Source organism: Phallusia mammillata, chromosome 7, assembly GCF_965637545.1.
Source record: "Phallusia mammillata chromosome 7, kaPhaMamm4.hap1.1, whole genome shotgun sequence".
Lineage (NCBI taxonomy): Eukaryota > Metazoa > Chordata > Ascidiacea > Phlebobranchia > Ascidiidae > Phallusia > Phallusia mammillata.
This window is the reverse complement of record NC_137258.1, coordinates 20,851,579-20,871,092: the sequence shown is the minus strand read 5'-3', so window position 1 is coordinate 20,871,092 and position 19,514 is coordinate 20,851,579. Positions and strand designations below refer to the sequence as shown.

The 19,514-nt window shown below is 38.1% G+C and overlaps 2 protein-coding genes across 3 annotated transcripts; both read left to right on the top strand.

Moving 5' to 3' along the window:
* The first annotated feature begins 219 nt into the window (after positions 1 to 219).
* On the top strand, positions 220 to 7,559 carry LOC145238705 (uncharacterized). 2 transcript variants are annotated; one of them, XM_080101949.1, is made up of 8 exons: positions 220 to 382; positions 650 to 806; positions 978 to 1,072; positions 1,942 to 2,108; positions 4,504 to 4,619; positions 5,172 to 5,248; positions 5,316 to 5,519; positions 7,240 to 7,559. In XM_080101949.1, exons 1-8 carry the CDS (start codon positions 263 to 265, stop codon positions 7,477 to 7,479), a joined length of 1,176 nt encoding a protein of 391 aa, XP_079958075.1. In that variant the 5' UTR covers positions 220 to 262; the 3' UTR covers positions 7,480 to 7,559. The 2 variants fall into 2 exon arrangements, with proteins under 2 accessions (XP_079958075.1, XP_079958074.1); XM_080101948.1 differs by having other exon boundaries at positions 222 to 382; positions 4,504 to 4,625.
* Positions 7,560 to 9,491: 1,932 nt separating this feature from the next.
* LOC145238833 (gamma-butyrobetaine dioxygenase-like) lies at positions 9,492 to 19,286 on the top strand. Its single transcript, XM_080102112.1, has 9 exons — positions 9,492 to 9,755; positions 9,874 to 10,007; positions 10,437 to 10,662; positions 14,759 to 14,834; positions 14,944 to 14,988; positions 15,274 to 15,395; positions 15,811 to 16,012; positions 16,080 to 16,202; positions 16,531 to 19,286. The coding sequence occupies exons 1-9, from the start codon at positions 9,670 to 9,672 to the stop codon at positions 16,642 to 16,644; spliced, it is 1,128 nt and encodes a 375-aa protein (XP_079958238.1). The 5' UTR covers positions 9,492 to 9,669; the 3' UTR covers positions 16,645 to 19,286.
* The last annotated feature ends 228 nt before the right edge of the window (positions 19,287 to 19,514 follow it).

The window sequence follows — 19,514 nt, the reverse complement described above, 5'->3', positions numbered from 1 at the left end:
GTACATATGTTTTATTGTACATATTCACGGTCGCTAAAACTCGTTGTGCACCCCTGATATAGTTTTTGTATCCGTCGTCCACCCACGTGTTGTTTCTGAACCGAACTGTGTTACTCCGGCAGGGGCGGCTCGTGCTAGATATGTAACGTTTCCATTGTTCTTTAATGAACAGGCATATCCGTCTTAAACAGCCAATCAAATGTGCGGAAATAATGCATAGGGCTGCATAGTATTTCAACAGACTGAGTTGGAATGAAGCAAGATGAATCAACGTGTTAAAATAATTTGTTTTTTACTTTTATGCGTTTTTCTGTGTTGGTCTGCATTTAATGTAACTGATTTCGAAGGGACTCGATTTGAGCATGTTTTCGCAGATTTAAGGGTAAGCATAAGTTGCTAAATGCACAAAAACGTTTGTGCACAAACTGTTAACATATATAGGCTAAAGTTTGGACGAACATATAGATCTTCGAATAAACTGTTGCTGTCAGGCATATTGTATCAATATAGATCTTCGATTGTTGATATAGATCTTCGTTTTACAGTTTAGGTTTGTTTGTTAGTCGTTTTGCGAGTAGTAAACAGTTTGTATGAAACTTTCTTCCAGTATGTTAATAACCTTTCTGACAAGAAAATGTGTGTTTTGTAGACTAGTTCTAAAGGACAACAGCCGAGAACACAAACAGAAGTTGTAAACGATGAGAAATTGAACTCACCGAACTGTATAAAACCAGCCAACGCTGACAGTTACATTATTTGTGATCAACTGCCTTTCCAAAAACCAGCCTGCCGAAACAACACCAACGGTAAAAGCACCTGGCTGCCACCATAGTTAACGCCTTGCGGTTGCGATCGTGTCTGTTGCTTTATATATATCATGGCTAGGGAGCATTTTTTCGTGATGATCATGTGTTTCAAGTTTCTCATATTCAAACTTGTGTGCTTGTTTAGAAACCGTTTTTTTTTTGACGTTATAGGTCTCGTGCCCAACATTGTCCACTACATCTGGATTGGAAATGGAACGTTGAAGATGTATCACTATATTTCAATGCTTTCAGTTGTAACAAATCACGTAAGCTGTTATTTATTTCATTGGAAAACATCTTATCGACTGCATCCGAGTTGAAAACGGGCCTGAAATTGGAGTCCGAACACGGCCCGAAAGTACAAGCCCGAAACCCTGCCGGACCCGAATCGTTTTTGAGAAGCCCGTTTAGGCCCGAAAGTTTGATTGACAGGCCTATACTTGAAGCCTCAGAAAAGACCAAGACAACAAACACAATAGACAATAATGTACAATTGGTCTCGAACAAGGCGTTGGGGGGCTGTTTGACATTAGGCCAGGTCCTGCAACTAGCTATTCACCTAGTTAAATTTATTTTAAAAAATACTAACACAAATTGTAAAGTCAGGCCCGAATCAAGCCCGTTTTTTGAAAAAACCTAAGTCCGAAAAGCCGGCCCGACTTACCACCGTGGACTGCATGGTATTCGACCCGGCTCTTTAGGCCGGTCTCTGGTCGGGTTCTATGTTCAAATATAACGGATTGATTTGGGTCCAACTTTACATTTGTGCTACAAAATTTACCAACTTTCGGGTCTAATTCGTTTTTTTTAGTAATGGGTAGAGGGAATAGGAGGTAGGCAAGATTTTCGACCGTTTTTGCCTGGCAGCAACAATGCTTGTATATGTTAACTTGCATGAATCTACACACAGGTACAAAAATGTTAAAATCCTAATTTATTTACATAAACTCACTTTCAAGATTGTAAGAAAGGTAAATAACAACCTTTGTCTATAATTTGTCGCCAGTTTCATTGATGTTTGTAGTTTTAATGAACAAATTATTACAATAATAGGATTTTATTAAACCAACTTGATCAACTTGAATTTGGATGTCAACTAATATTTGGAATTAATCATCTGATAAATTTTGAACAGAAACCGGATAAAGTTTTATTTCACATCGACGGTGCTGGTCCACAAGGAGATTTATGGTTGAAGTTGATTGAACAAATTCCCTGTCTCGAAATACGAAAGTTTGAAGCTCCTACTCATATTTATGGGAAGAAGCTTAATGACATATACATGCGAACCGATGTGGCAAGGTATTGTATTGAACAATATACACAGCAGCGATACAGCTTAGCGAGTATTTATAAGGTGCTAACTATTGGTTGCCATATTTTATGATACACAATCCCTTACTAATTTTATCGCGGTTGCGTTAACCCAGTTGCTATTATTTCGGGGGCTTGCGGTCCTTAAGCCTGAATGTGTATTTCAGAAAAACGAAATCTGACATCACAGACAAGACAAAAACATTACAACTATGCGCGAACAATTGCATTTTTGTTAGTTGTCATGCAATAAAGGTTATTGTTTAGCAATGGAGACAGTTGATTCTCACTTTCACTTTGATTTAAACTTATTCAGTTGCACAAACTGACCCAAAATAAGAATATAGAATTACTTCCACCGTTTTGGGGTCCCCGCAAAATTGCCTCACGGACACTTAAAGGACCGCGGACCCAGTTTGAGAACCGCTGCGTTAACCTTTTTTGCGATCCAAACGCTTCTATTACGGAATAAATTTAGAATATTCGAAAGTCACACGGACGGCGACACGAGAAAACGCTAGATACGATATCCTTGTCAATTACCTTTCTGCGTAGGCTTCTGATTAGTTATGTATTAGGCCATTAGGCTAAGCTCACTACTTTCACTATCCTTGAAAAAAACACTGGGGGCCACAAAGACTTTTTGAATTTTGAAATAAAATGCCACTGTAAAAACGTTTTTATGTCTCACGACATTTGACTTTTTGTTTTTAGTTAGTTCCCTGCATATTAGGTACACAGTTAAGCAAATGAAACTTCCCACGTTCCCGCGTAGCATCGAATGCTGTGTTTTATTGAGAAGCGGATATTTATTTATGTATTTATCGCGTAGACGTCTAGAAACAAACAGGTATTGTGACGTGCGCACACACACTGCAAAACGAAACAGTAACCTTGTGCGTTAACCTGCGCGCCGCCAGTTTACCTCTTTACGTTTCTCCGTTGGTACATTAATTTCATAGCATATTTTTTTTTTCTTAAATTCCTGACTTTTAAGTACATTTTACCATTTCTCCCTGTCGCCGATTTAAACACTCAATTCCCTGACATGTAAGGGAAAATTCTGACGTATGGCAACCCAATGCTAACTTGAATCGAATTCTGTGTTCTAGAACAGTTCTCCGCAACCTTTTTTCGCACACGTCACACCATACATGAGTTAAATGTTCGGCGGCACACCGAACCAAAAAATGCGATTTGAATTTTTGAAAGCCTAAAAACGCATTAATCTAGGGGTCTTAAACTTCTTTGAGGGCCAAAAACATTTTTTTACGTTGGTAAAGGGCCGTACTATTGGAACTTTTTTTGTAAAAGTAATATGAACAAAAATATTATGTCCTTGAAAATGTTGTGCGTTTATGCCATATAATGTGCATAAAACATTTGCAATGCAATAAACAAGAAACAGATAGACGATGTAGCAAAGTAAAAATACCAAGTGCAGTAAACTTCTATGTCGAAAACAATGGCATACAATGCCGAAACAATTGAAAAATTTGACGCAACAATTGGAATTGCTGATTTCACCAGGAGGAACTATTTCCATCATACGATTAAAACGTCGCATTTATTTCTAGCCATTACTAATAAAGAATAATTGTTTCTTAAAATCAGTGGTCTGACAGGGTATTCTACCTGAGGTAAACACCTAAAATTTAAAAGTTAGTTCGCGGGCGGCACAAAAACCCTCTTGGGTCCACAGCGGGCCGATTAAGCCATTATGACGTAATAAAACACGAATGTAAAGTATATTACGACGTAATAAAACACCAATGGGTAGTGTAGCTTTAGTTTGGTGTTGTGAACTGTATCGTTTACTAGAATGTTAAAATACACAAAAACAATTTTAAAACAAAAAGTTACGGTTTTGCGGCGGCACACCCAGCATCGTCTTGCGGCACACCGGTTGCGGAGCACTGTTCTAGAACAGTGATCTGCCACTAACGAATGGTAACTTTAAATTTGGATCATTTGGATCAGATCCGTTTGTTTGAGGTCACAAAAATTTCAATATTTTTTGCATTTCAGGTCGGGCTTTTGAGTCGAGTTTGTGCCTCGTTCAGTTCAAAGAGCTTGTGTCAAAAAAACAACGGTCTTAGTTCGGGACTTACTTCACACTTGGCCATGTTTGTGTTGTAATTTTAATCTTGACCAAACTCGATTTTCAGGCCAAATTCAGGCTTTATTTTTTACAAATTTTGGGTTCGAGTCGGGTTCGGGTCCCAACTTTGTCCCCGCCTGCAACTCTGGTCCCATAAATAACTTTACAATTTTGTCATTAAATCTTATTCTAGTTTTTAGTATTGTATCTTTTGGATGAAAATACTGTTGTTCGAGCTATAAGCCGTTTTCCACTAATTAAAGTGATTACCTTCTTACCAAGGTTTCAAATTCTTCACCAACAAGGAGGAATATATCTCGATTCAGACGTCATTGTTCTTAAATCATTGGACCCTCTCCGCAAGTTTCCTTTCACAATGGGTTACAATGGGGTTAAAGGTTTTAGTACGTGCATTTTAATATATTTTTTAGCAGTAAATGTACTTTCAACCAGAGTATGCAACCGTTTAAATTAGTGTGCTCGTTATGCCACAAATAGGCATTAGGCAATATTTGTCTGATGTGAGTACTTGTGTATCGTCACGGTGTGTATTCTGCACCATTTTTCCGGCGCTCGAAACTCGCAGCGTTTCTTTTGGTGGTTTATTTTCCTATCGAACCTCAGCCTCGCTCCTAAATCGGGGGTTAGATTCTAGGGCCCACTTGACTGATTCCACCAACGTATTCGCCAGTCTGGACGTATTAACGCGCCAACCTCACCCTATGATGTGAGTCCACGCCACAAAACGCTTATATAATAACGGAGTAGCCGCAGCGCGTTTACAATCCAACAACTGTGTCCTTTACTTTGTCGCGCTTTATAACGTTGCGCAGCGATTTTCAAGAATGTGAATATTTTAGTGCAATTGTGTTACTACGATTGTTTCACTGAGCGAAATAAACTCATCTCACTCATATGTTAACGGCTCTATCAAACATATGCAATTTTAGGCAATGGAGCTTTCTTGGCGGCACCAAATTCCCCTTTCCTTGAGGAGCTTTTGAACGGGTACAAAGACTTATATAAGGTAAGTAACCACTGCTTTGGACACCCAATTTTATAAACCGACGAAACGTTATGTTTTTTCTTTGTAGAAGGAATCACGTGCATTATATTTTGGCTGCATACGGCCTAGAACCCTTTCATTAACTCGTAAAGATCTTCCAATTCACGTTGAGGAGACCTCAATGCATCGACCAAATGGGTGGGTCGAAAAAGAATCCATTGTAATCAGCAGTTACGACTTGAGCGACAACTATATGCTGCATATACACCCGAGAAACAACAAAAAGTATAAAGTAAGTATTTTCCCACGGTAAGGACCTTTTACTGCTTCTTGGTTAGTATTTGAGAGTTCATGTTTTCAAATTAATACTTCTCATTTTCCCTGTTGGTCTTTCTTTTCCATACTTTTGTGTTTTTTCAGACGTTTTATGCTTTCCACTACCTTTCTTGAAATGTTACACACTTTTTTTAAAATTTGTACACCCCAGTCAAAAATTTACTCACCCTTGTAATACATTGAATGTAGTCGTAACATAAATAAGGATAAGCACAATGCAAATCCATGATCATTAATTTATGGCAAACAATTAGTGAAATGACAAACAATTAGTGAAATGACAAACAATTAGTAAAAACTGTAAATTGAAATCCACTTTCTACTGCAAAAGGAACACTTACCAACGATTGTCAGGAGAAATAATAAATTATGACGTCATAACTAGAATATAGTAACTTTAGAATATAGTAACTATTGTGATACCTGGTCGGAGGTACGTTGTGCCATTGTATATGGTACAACCCAGCAAAGTTGTACACCCTTTAAAAACTATGGTACTAACTGGGATGTACTACACCCGTGTTATACTATAGCAGTGGTTCTCAAACTGTGGTACGCGAACCACTAGTGGTACACCGGAACTTTTCAGGTGGTACGCGAGTAGCTTTCGGTGATACCTAAATTAGTCCAATCTAAAATTGCAACTCAACTGACCCAACTGATCAGCACTGGTTTTGGCGAAACTCGTGTCTTGTACAGTCTTTTGAAATTGCTAAATATGCTAGTCAGGGAGAAAATTGGCCTATTTGTTGGTCTATTCATGTAAACACGGTTTCAGATAGGTGGTACGCAGCGATAGAAATAGTCGTCAGGTGGTACGCGGTCCGAATAAGATTGAGAAACACTGTACTATAGTGATGCGCCGAATTGGCTTGATTTGGGTTCGGCCAAAACCGAATATTCGACAGTTTTTGACATGAAAACACAAATTTTTCTACCAAGCAAACAGTTGTGTTACACATGATAATTGTTGTGTTTTATTAGCATTTTGGTTTTGTGATTTTTTAAGGTTGTCTCGGCCATGACTGCCAGCCTGACATTTGTCTGAAATGGAAAAAAACGCTGATGTTTTACAAAGTATATTACGCATTATAATAGTTATATCACAGTACGCCAGGCCCATTGAAGGCGCCATACCGATTCAGCCGGTCACCAAGCATTCACCACCATATGGCAAGGCGTAGGCTAGATTTTTCTATGGCGCCTTCAATGGGCCTGGCGTACTGTGATTTATAGATGAGTGTGCCGTAATCGCTGGTCTGCATAGACGCTTCAGGGCTGATCCCAGTTATGAATTTATGTTCATCTTATAATAGTTATATTTATAATAATCATAATAGTTATGGCGTATTTTAAATGACTGTGTGGGACTTTTATCAAGCAGAAAAGACACGTAAAATACGCGTTTAGTGTGTGTTCGTAAAATATTTTTGTAAAAACGGCTGATTCGGCGGAATAAATTCGGCAAACCAACTAGTCGGTACATCACTACTTCTACTTGTTGTCTTGCCACTTGGTATTTAACAAATTAAAATACAGCACATGACCTATCTCATATTCCCTTTCTTTAACAATTTGTTATCGGTGTAGGTTAAAATCACCATTGACTTTACTATGTCTTATTGAGTTTAGTATTTTACTAAGTTCTAACTATAACTACAATCGTATTTTCTCAGGGTTTTTTTGAATGGGGAGCTGACAAGATTCGTGTCCACGATTCGTCGTACGGAGCAGCTGCAAGAGCTTCCTTTTTCGGAACCCGAGATCTTGTGTTCTTGCGGGGAGAGGAAAGTCTTGCAAGGGACAGGAAACCGCGAAAACCGATTATTTTGGTTGCACATGATACCATACGGAAAAGTGAGGAAAATCTCCCGGAATTTAGAGATTTAACAATTGTTAAAAACAAACATTCCTAAAATGTTAAATTATCTATATCGTCGTCGGTTTTATTGACCACATATATAATGCACGACAATAAACTTGTACACAGGAATTACTTATGACTTTGGCTCTACAGACCCGTTTTTTTTTGTCAAGGTGTTTTTGCATGAATCGTGAAATAGGTCGTTAAAGTTTAGGTGAAGGTCTCGATATAAAGGCAAGTTGTGCGTCAAAATGGAGACGATAAAACGTTAAGATTGCAAAAGAAGTCAGAGGTGCTCGTGTATTTCCGTGTGTCCATAGATCTTCAAGCAAAACGCAATTTTAGCATTTAGTCCTCGATGTGAGGACAAGACGCGGTAGAGATTTTTTGCCCCAGAAAACTTGAAATCATTCATAATCCGAGTGATTTTGCCAGAATCTTTCGGTTTAAATACAACAAGTCAGTAAACTAGTCGCCTAATTCGAAACTCTCCATATACTACAAATTCCCCTTCGGAAATATGAACTTGCCGCCGCTAGATGGTGCCCGCGGAGTTGGAATGAATGCTAGGTTGTAAGGATGCTAAGCGTGTTACCACTATTTCTTAACCTTACACCAATCGCGTATTATCCTGATGACTTTTTTAATCGCTGCGTACCACCTAAACCCTGTTTGAATGCGTTGACCAACCGCTAGGCCTATTCTTCTTGGCTAGACTAGCATATTTCTGAAACCAGCAAGGTAAGTAATCCTAAAAACAAGGACATGAGTTTTGCCATAAACCAGGGCTGCCCAGTTAAATCAAATGAGTTGCAATTCTTCGTCTGACTTAGGTATAGCAGAAAGCTGCTCGTGTAGCACCAGAAAAGCTCCGGCGTACCATGGTAGTGCACTGCAGTGGTACGCGTACCACAGGTTGAGAACTACTGGTCTAGACGTTCTTCTTCTCAGTACTTTTGTGCCAGGCAAAACACGCATCGATTGCAGCGTTGTTGTAAAGAATGTTTAAAAAATATTGACGTAGGTTTGCGTTCTTAACGGAAATTGTGTAGATGTAGTAAGTCATCCCCAAGAGGCACCGCACTTGCGTGTTCAACAGTAAAGTAACAGTGCGATTAACCGTAAAGGGCGTGCCATTTTTTTGGTCAAGTCGGCCTCCTTTGTTAGTTGACCGTCACAGGAAACAAAATCGTGTGAAAACATTAGTTCGAAACAGTACCTTTTTTCGGGTTTTACAATACTTGCTAGATTAAAGTAGGCAATTGTCAGGCAAAGAACAACACGTGTGCATAATAAATTCAGTTTATTTTTCAAAAATGTACACGAATTTTGGTATTGTTTAATCAGGATACGAACAAAACAGTAATTTGTTGAAATTGTGTTTGTAGAAAACAGAGCTGTGCTTTCATTGTGGGAAAAGCTATGATGCGACGGCTAGTTGGTATGTAACCGCTGCAGACTTCGCGAAGAGCACCTACTCTCTTCATATCTATATTGTACAACTACAATTTAATCCAAAGCTAGTTGTAATAAATAGTCGAAAGCCTTGGACCAAAGCAGGCTAAAAAGCAAATTTATGTATAACTTGTAGGTTTATTCTGGTTTTAGGTCTTTCATTAAGAGCTCGGTCAAAAAATACAGGGGGTTAAATATATTTAGGATAGTTGCGCCATCATTTACCAAAACGCACGACACCCCTTGGGTATAAGTTTGATTAAGTACTTTTGCATGAGGTCACATAATAGGTAGGACACGTTTATATTATGACATTTTCATACGACGAGAAGTAAATAAACTGTTGCTGCAAGGCAGAATGTATAAACAAACAGTGCCCTTCCAGCCAGCAGAACAGTTTTGGCACAATTGGTTTTGTGAGTTTCTTTCTATGCCAGACAAGTCTACTATATAGTAACTCAACATTTTTTGGACGTCCGGTAGAAATGCACCTCCATGTTTTGCACATCGCAGTAACGTTTAACAAAGATAGAAGCTCATACATAATGGCACACGAAAACGGCTCTCCTTAAAGCGTTTGTTATACCATAACATGCCTCGACCATGCCTCCTTTTCCAAGGCAAAGTTCAAGATTATCTGTTTAGAAATTAGGTCATATCTTCTCACAGAAGCACCTTTTTTGCCTTGGATGCTAACATCGTTAATGGCATTGACTTTGTGCAGACATTTTGGAGTGTAGTGTGACATAGAATTTTACAGAAATCTAGGAGACATTAATTTAAATCGATGAAAATGGCCGAAATTAAGTCAGTTCAGGTCTCACTAGACAGGAACATTTGTGAAGTACTGTGGAATGACGGTCACGTAAGCAGGTAGAACAGAAACAAATCTTTCAAAATTCTCGATTTGTTCGTTGTCTTTTAAAGCGTTTTGTCTTAAGTGTAACAGTGTGACAAATGGTTTTGAAATTACGAATTCGATTCTTCATAGATTTCACGCGAGCTGGCTGCGATATAATTGCAAATGCCAAAAATGCAAACCTCCATTTCCGAACGTGTACACAGTGGACGTTCTGCAACTTCCTGATGTTTTGACCATCAGTGAAGCACATCGTTCAAAAGACGGTGAGCTGATATTGTCTGTTGTAGCAAAACGTCGTTGAAAAACAAACGGTTTACACTCAATTTAGAAATCTGGTACAGTATGTCAGGCTTATGTTGCTCATAGGTTTTTGTGTGATATGTGACTTTAAAAGAACAAAAAACAGTTATGCGTTGGTTTTTACATTGATTTATTACAATATAAGTCAGCTGCGGGCAGTGTGCGCTGCTTTGGCTTTGACGTCTCATCAGGCTGCTGGTGCGCAGCTGTGGCATCCGATGCAGCATGTGACTGAAAACAAACTAGAGTGTCGTAATACGGCTACAGTAGCATATAAATGGTCAATGTCTTGTCACCAGCTGATGATAAGACCTGATGGGTCGAAATAACGTGCTTGCTTATCATAAAACGGCTTTATGCTTTTCTATGTTTAACATCAATCTGTTGCGCAGGAACTGAGCTTTTTACAAACTACGATGGAGATATTTCGCCCGAGCACGAATCGCGTCACCAGGCCTCTTGGCTTCGCGCCAAGTGCTACTGCGACGGTTGTCTGGAAACGAAAATCAACCAACGTGACGTCATTACTCGTCATATTAAAAGTAATGGAAGAAGTAGGGAAATTCCCAAGATGGACTATCAGGATATTGGGGATGATCCGGATCGCGGATTATTCAAGTAAGATTACCGGTTAAATGGTCGAGAGTTTCAGCGGGCCTGAAAAGTCAGCCCTAACACACAGCCTAGACACGATGTTGCGACCAACGTCCTATTAATTACTTGATTTGGTTTGGAGATAATTATCAGGATATATTCGTGAAATGCTATGTATACATTTAGGATACTAAAGCAGGGGTGGGGAACCTGCGACCCGCTTGCCTATTTAATGTGCCCCTCCGTCACAATTGGTTAAAGCAGGGGTCGGCAACCTTTTTTGCACCGGGGACCGCCTTTGAAAGCAAAATTTTACCGCGGACCGGTCATAAAAAAACTACAAATATTTAGCAATAAAAACGCTTAAATTAGTTTATCATCCCCGGAATACATGGGCAAAATGCTCATAGCATTTAACCTGAAAAATTATACGGCCCGGTAACGAACTCCTCGCGGACCGGCACCGAGCCGCGGACCGGCACCGGGCCGCGGACCGGCGGTTGCCGACCACTGTGTTAAAGTATACAACATAGCATCAGAAAAATAAATTGTTCATGTACAAATGTTTCCTTAGAATGACTTCGACATTATTGGTGATTTATATTCAGTATCTCCCACATGTAGCAGCAAAGAAAATCAAATCTGGAGCGTTGAAATATAAAACCCTTTGTGTGCATTGGGTATTTTTATGCGGAAAAAAACATTTGGCCCGTCCGAAATGTTGTGCAATTCATGCGGCCCGCAGTACTAAGTAGTTTCCCCACCCCTGTACTAAAGGATAGATCGCTAGTCAGTTCTATGTATTGCTGTAATAAGTCTGACTTCGTATAGTCTATATGTGACAAATCACAAACAATTTCCAATTACTAAAGGTTATATTTGTGAAGTGTTATTTCGAAGTTAAGTTCGCGTTACATATGCAAGACTATCACATAAGCAAGATAAAGCAACAATAAGAACTGATTTACCGCAGAAAATACACACGTGACCTTCCAAAAATGGGGACGGAAATTGCGAAACCGTCTGCAATCCTGTTGAAGCGATTACTTGAAGAGATTGCGATTTACTCAATTTAATGAAATAGGAGCGACGTAAAAGAAACTTGAATAGTCAGCAAAAAAACAATGAGCCAGCGCCCACAGATTACCAGTGCAGCGATGCATTAAAACGTTGCGTGCTAACCTAATATGCTGTGGCGGCTCGTGCCTAAAATTTTTGGGGGTGCTGCCCCCACAAATTTTAGCCTTTACTGAATATATATAAGTTGGCAATATATTGAAAAGCTACATTTCTAGTTTTCTAGCCATTGTTTTGTGCAGAAAAACAAGTAATACAAATTTAATTAGCAACTCCATTGTGGCGTAATTTTTGTTACGCAATAATGTACACGAGCGTAAACAGCAGACGGCATCATTTGTGTATTTTGTTTACTTGCACAGCGACGGGCCAAACACAATAACATGCAGTAATAATGTGAAAAACAAAACACACACGTGACACAGCTTCGAAACGAAACGGTTGTAAATACGGTAAAACACAACAGGAATAGAGAAAAAAAATATAAATGAGTCGAAAAAAGTCGAAGTATTTCAGTTCTACAACAAAAATTGTCATGTTTCATTTAAGTAAATTTAGTCACAGTCAGCGTTTTCAACATATTCTATGACACTTCACAGATTATTGTCACACAAAAAAACTAGCCATACAGCTTTTTATTGGTATCATAACTAACAAATTTAACAACCACATTACATTGGTTTCAGAACTTGTTCATTTAAACATCTTTTCTTGAAGAACTTGTTCATTTAAACATCTTTCTTGAATTTTTGTGTACAGACTATTAATTGTATTTTAGTTTCTTAACTGCTATAATTGCTGCTTGCTGGCAAATAGCTTATAATTCCTTTTTTAAGTGCAAAACGCCTTCAAGCTTTAAAATTTACAACACTCTCAATTAAATTTAAACCATATTATTAAATATTGTGCTTCCTTTTTACAACCAAAATGAATCATGAAGTTATAGTTTGGGCATGATAATTGATAGCTTCTTCCTTAATCCCAAATGATAACTAAAAAAATGTTTTTCTATTTAGTACTAGCACTGCAAGTGCAAGTCTTTTGGAAATATTGGTGTTCCTCAGAAAAATTGGCATCTTTTTCAGTGTTAAAAAGAACTGTTTTGCCTTTGAAGGAATCATGGAAACAGGAAAAAGGATTTTTCATCCTAGTAATTTAACTTGTCAAAACATCATCTCTAGATTAATTATTTTCAAAGTAATCATGAACATCAGATCTACAGAAACATTTTCATTTGAGTAACTAGTTTTTCTTTGTCAACAATAGGATGTGCTTGGTGTCACTACTATCTTGTCTGTAGAATGTTCATTCTTAAGAAACACTTCCTGTGAAGCAATTTAGCAGCTACTGTTTAGACAAACAGTACATGTCCATTATATCAATACACATAATTGCACTTGGTTGCAAATACTGTCCACATGGTGTGTTAAGAAATCCACACTTTAAATTGTCTTCACTCAGGTATTTCAAAATTCCTGTTGCTTCTGCAGTTGTTTGTTCTGCATTTGACATTGCCCGAATTTCAGTGAGGCATTTAACTTCACAGTCACAAATTTAATTTTTCTTTGGTAGCATTAAGAACTAAAACTGAGTATTTTTGGTTGTTGCTTATTCCTGCATGACATTGGAGTAGCAGATGTTTTGTCCCATACTTTTTTCTTAGTATACACTGATCAAACATAAAAACTATATGTAAAGATTGTTTTGTATAACAACTTGGAATAGGAATGTCAAGTAAAAATAGTGGGGGTGCTGCAGCTCCGCAGCCCCCTCGCACGAGCCACCCCTGCTAATATGGTTGTGTCAACGGCTGAAAACCAGAAATTTTGCGTTACCGCATAAGATTACACGTGAAGCCAATTTATCTTCAAAATGAAGTTTTTGAACAAAAGCGCTGTAAGGCCATTTGAAACCGTTTCCATGGCTTAAGACATTCCGAATTTGTGACGTAACTGTCTTCCTATTAACCAAAGTCTTGTGGCGTAAATCAATTGTCATTTTGGCATTAATGCCATATTGCGATATATAACATATCGTGACACACAAAATTGTAACTAAATCCAAATTGGGCAAAAATTTAATTTTCCAAGGTTAAATTATGTCACATCGTAGCCGCGTGTAAAGTATTAGTCAACTGTATTCAAATGTAAGCACGAACTTACGAATAGACAGTATACTAAGTGTTGATACACGTACAGTTTTTTCAACTTGTCAAATGGTCTGCGGCCTAATCTACTCTCACGCAGATTAATGTAGTTCAATGTGATGTGTTATATAATGTAACAGGATTAGTTTGTGGACCAAATCAATAGTTTGTGATCCCTATACGGCATTAAACTGTTCTAGTTTTAACATATCAACCAATGTCTGTACCAGAGTTGCAAGCGGGCCCGAAATCTGAGCCCGAACCCGGCCCGAACCCGAAAGTATGAGCCCGAAGCCCGGCCCGAACCCGAAACGTTTTTGCGAAGCCCGTTTAGGCCCGAAATTTTGATTGACAGGATGAGAAAGAAAAAAGAGATAGACAACAAACACAATGATCAATAGTAGACCATGGGGTAAACAATACGTTTTAGAGTAGGGTGGGCATTAGGTCAAAGCCAGAGTTTCTTAGCTGAGTGATTTTATTTTGTTTTTTTAAATGGCGGACACGGAACGTAAAGTCAAGCCCGTTTTCTCACAAATACCTAAGCCCGAACCCGGCCCGAACCCGGCCCGAAAAGCCCGGCCCGACTTGCAACTCTGGTCTGTACACCGTTATAACTGATAGAGCAATCATAATTAACGTGATTAGTCGGTTGGTCGCACCTGGACATGACATTACTTGACTTTTCTTTTATTGCATACCAAAAAACATTACCAGCAAAAGTGATTCTAGTTGCATTGTTAGGTAGTAGATAAAAAGCACCATACAGGCGCATTGATCTGCTTAGAAACAATAAAGGATTGGAAACACTCGCTTGCACTGCATTGAAATACTTAAGTGGCAACCCCCGGATTTACCCACTCAAAACAAAGTTACCATGGTTTGTTTTGTGCACAGACTGGTGGATATCCTTGTTAGAAAAGGATTCTGTCTCATGAAGAACGTTCCTGTGGAGCATGGCATGGTGGTAAAGGTAATCCCTCTTGAGCTCGGTCGGATTAAACGTAGAACACACCTTTTTTTAAACACAATTAACAAAATGTAAAAACGGATGAGTCCGCAACGAATTTTATGTTTTGCAGGTGGCAAAGAAAATTGGTTTCATTGAACCTTCAACATTTGGGGAGGTTAGAGACGTGTTTTTTAAACCAGTATAGTTCCTAACCTATCTTTTTCGGGACTCCAAGGGTACCAATCGGATTGTTAAGGGTTCCTTAAGCCAAAATAAACGCAATGTAAGGGTTAAATGTCCTAAAAAAATCAAACATGACACAGCACATTTAAAATCTTAATTGGGTGCAACTATTAGATTTTGGAGTTTAGTAGTTCTTATTTAAAATACTGTTGCTTTAAGATTATTGGTTGCTTTTGGGAACTTAGAATTGTAAGCTGTACATGTTTTCATATGGCAGATGTATGAAGTGTTTATAAAAGACGCTGAAAGTGGGGCGTATACCGACCAAAAGCTACCCTTCCATCAAGACCAGCCAACGTACGAATCTGCACCGGGGGTTCAATTGTTGCACGCCATGAGGTAAATCAATGAGTGGAAGAATTACCATACGTCCTCTTTTGAAGAACGTGTCATCCTTTTTGCATGTCCCGTTTTGTTTCCTGTATTGGCCAATTGTGATTTTGAAAACATCTAAAATATACCTTCCACTTGACCTTGGAAAAGATATTGACGGATTTTAAACTTTTGTGTTGGATGGGAGTAGTGATAATTGTTCATTTAATTATTAGGAAGTTAAACTTTATCCACAATGAACTGTCCTATCGGCTGCGTTAAATTTGTGGAGTATTTGTGAAGTAACAAGTATAGTTATTGATAATTATGGATGTTTATTAACAAAGTGTCTACAATGAGGATGGAATTATGATAGGCTTACATTTGCTCACCAGTCCCAAAACGAGTAAGGTTTAAAATTGCACTTTTTGGGCGGTTATAGGTTTGATGATTGCGTTATTGGCGGAGAATCAATGCTGGTAGATTTGTTTGAAGCGGTCGAGGTCCTTCGTGAAGAGTCGCCAAAGCACTTTAAAACGCTTACTGAGGTTCCAGTAATTTATGACACGATCGACCTAAACGCAGATCCTCCAAGGTATCTTGAATGTCAAAAGACCCACGTACATATTGACTACTTTGGAAAGGCAAGTGCCAGTATCGGTAGACTGTGCTATGGTTTTGAACCGTATCCTTTTAAAATACGATTTGCAGATCGTTGGGGTGAATTGGCAACCGGCCACAAACACTGCTCCTCAAGTGCGCGAAGGGGATGTCGACAAATATTATGAGGCCTATCGAGCTCTGCTTAGGATAATTCGAAGACCAGAAATGCAGGTTAGAATAAGTAGCGTGTGTTATGGCTATGGTTAATAAGGTAATTTTGAAACGAGGGAAAACATGCAATATTTTTTTGCCAAACACTTAATTAGTTACAAATGATTTATAATGTGCTAAGGCTTTAACTAATCGACATCGCTTAATCCGGATCTTCGCCTAACCCGGAATTTTTGGTCTAAACGGGTCCGGATTAACCAAGGTTTATTGTATAGGCTAATTGCCAGGTATATTTCCTTTTCCTCAGCCCGCAATTATAAAAACAACAAAACAAGCCGGACTCTTTGTCAGGGGCTTTAGACAAACTGGTTTGTTTTATCGTTTACAGTTCCGGTTTAGGTTGAATTCCGGAAATCTTATAGCGTTTAATAACCGACGCATGCTACATGCCAGAGAGGCGTTCGTGGCGAATGGTGGGACAAGGCATCTAGAGGCAAGCTAACTTGCAACAGCTTTGTAGCTGAAAATTGAATGTTTGTATTTTTGACTTTTAGGGAACATATCTCAAAATTGATGATTTAAAAAGCAAATATATGACTCTTGCTCATAAGCTGAACATTCCAGTCGTACCGCCGAAGGTTGGCAACAGATCGTCGTTTTAGAAATTTGGCAAAAAATTTCGTGCCAAATTTTACATCTGACATAATGCTAACTAACAAGACTGTTGTGTTTGTGTTATTGCGTTGTAGTAGGCCTACATGGTTAAAATGCAAAAGAATGAGACATATGTTGATAAAACTCTTAAATTAACTGATGCTTTAGGTTGAATGCAAAATATTTGCCATTTTTCTGTAAAGTTTTTCTCTGTGTCATAAATCTATTCGTTGTTCGTGTTTGGGTGAATTGAGAATTAGGTCGTAGCTGTTTCCTGTAAATATATGTGTCAGGAAAAATGAATCAAAGTGTCATACGGTTTAGTATTTTTTGCAGGGGCGGCTCGTGCGAGGGGGCTGCGGAGCTGCAGCACCCCCTAGATATTTTTACTTAATATTCCTATATAATATTCCAATATTACAGATAACTTTCATTATACTTTTTTGTATTCTTTAGCAATATATAAGTTAATAAGTAGAATTTCCACCTTGATCGGCATTTTTTCCCCTTTTTTGAAAAAAAATATGCCATTCTTATGTTATCTATGGTGGAGCTGCAGCTCCAGTTTCGTGACGTTTTGCAGTTGTGCGCATGCGCACTTGGAAAAGCTACATACCGGGCGAAATCAAAATCATAGACTTTGGGGCGAAATAGTCGAGAGGGGGCTGTGGCTCGCGCAGCCCCTCCCGTGACGTAGCGCTAGTTGTGTTGTCTGCTTCGCGTCAGTGAACTCCAAAGCCAAACCCGTGTACTGTATATTTAAGTTCGACAGTGAGTGCAGTTAAATAAATATTTTGCTATCATTAAATTTATTGTTTGACTGTTAGTCGTGACTTTTTAAGATGATTGTAAGTGGGTTTCAGTTTTTACAGTTATCATTGAATTAAATAAGTGTATCTAACACCTTGAAAAAGAAAAAAAAGTCATCTAACACCTTGAAAAGTCACAATTAACCTTTATAATAAATAACTGAATTAAAAAGTTTTATAAAAGTATGGGACAAAACATCTGCTACTCCAAATAGGTCATGCAGGAATAAGCAACAACAAGAAATACTCAGTTTTAGTTCTTAATGCTACTAAAGAAAAATTAAATTAGTGACTGTGAAGTTAAATGCCTCACTGAAATTCAGGCAATATCAAATGCAGAACAAACAACTGCAGAAGCAACAGGAATTTTGAAATACCTGAGTGAAGACAATTTAAAGTGTGGATTTCTTAACACACCATGTGGACAGTATTTGCAACCAAGTGCAATCATGTGTATTGATATAATGGACATGTTCTGTTTGTCTAAACAGTAGATGCTAAATTGCTTCACAGGAAGTGTTTCTTAAGAATGAACATTCTACAGACAAGATAGTAGTGACACCAAGCACATCCTATTGTTGACAAAGAAAAACTAGTTACTCAAATGAAAATGTTTCTGTAGATCTGATGTTCATGATTACTTTGAAACTAATTAATCTAGAGATGATGTTTCGACAAGTGAAATTACTAGGATGAAAAATCCTTTTTGCTGTTTCCATGAGTCCTTCAAAGGCGAAACAGTTCTTTTTAACACTGAAAATGATGCAAACTTTTCTGAGAAACACTATTATTTCCAAAAGACTTGCACTTGCAGTGCTAGTACTAAATAGAAAAACAGTTTCTTAGTTATCATTTGGAATTAAGAAAGAAGCTATCAATTATCCTGCCCAAGCTATAACTTTATGATTCATTTTGGCTGTAAAAAGGAAGCACAAGATTTAATTATATGGTTCAAATTTGATAGTGTTGTAAATTTTAAAGCTTGAAGGAGTTTTGCACTTAAAAAAGGAATTATAAGCTATTTGCCAGCAAGCAGCAATTATAGCAGTTAAGAAACTAAAATACAATTAATAGTCTGTACACAAAAATTCAAGAAAGATGTTTAAATGAACAAGTTCTGAAACCAATGTAATGTGGTTGTTAAATTTGTTAGTTATGATACCAATAAAAAGCTGTATGGCTAGTTTTTTTGTGTGACAATAATCTGTGAAGTGTCATAGAATATGTTGAAAACGCTGACTTTGACTAAATTTACTTAAATGAAACATGACAATTTCTGTTGTCTAACTGACATTATTACTGCATGTTATTGTGTTTGGCCCGTCGCTGTGGAAGTAAACAAAATACACAAATGATGCCGTCTGCTGTTTACACGAGTTCGTGTACCATATTGCGTAACAAAAATTACGTCACAATGGAGTTGCTAATTAAGATTTGTATTACCGGTACTTGTTTTTCTGCACAAAACAATGGCTGGAAATGTAGCTTTTCTATTTATTGCCAACTTATATATGTTCAGTAAAGGCTAAAATTTGAAGCAGCACCCCCACAAATTTTAGGCACGAGTCGCCACTGATTTTTTGTGTACTAGCACTCCTCGTTTATAAGCCGCCCTCGATTGTAAGCCGCATGTTGAGGTGTTAAAAAAATAATGTAAGCCGCCCTCGATTGTAAGCCGCATGCTGGACTTTTTGATATCATTGTTTCTTAAAACTTCTTTCTGTTGTTACATAATATAACTATTTGCCCATATTTGTCAGTTACGTTGATAACTGTGCCCAACAGAACGTATATCGACGTATAATCTGTACATGCATACAAGTTTTCAACCCACAATAAATTAAAATGTTGGAGTGAAGAAATAATATCGGTATAAAATTAAAATGCAAGCCGCCCTCGATTATAAACC

Excerpts from the sequence above, each read along its gene's own strand:
- LOC145238705 (XM_080101948.1), top strand. The coding sequence starts at position 263 with ATGAATCAACGTGTTAAAATAATTTGTTTTTTACTTTTATGCGTTTTT. Across the intron at positions 4,626-5,171 it reads CAATGGGGTTAAAGGTTTTA|GCAATGGAGCTTTCTTGGCG; the intron begins GTACGTGCATTT and ends ATGCAATTTTAG. Across the intron at positions 5,249-5,315 it reads GGTACAAAGACTTATATAAG|AAGGAATCACGTGCATTATA; the intron begins GTAAGTAACCAC and ends TTTTCTTTGTAG.
- LOC145238833 (XM_080102112.1), top strand. The coding sequence starts at position 9,670 with ATGAAAATGGCCGAAATTAAGTCAGTTCAGGTCTCACTAGACAGGAAC. Across the intron at positions 14,835-14,943 it reads AGCATGGCATGGTGGTAAAG|GTGGCAAAGAAAATTGGTTT; the intron begins GTAATCCCTCTT and ends TATGTTTTGCAG. Across the intron at positions 14,989-15,273 it reads AACCTTCAACATTTGGGGAG|ATGTATGAAGTGTTTATAAA; the intron begins GTTAGAGACGTG and ends TTCATATGGCAG.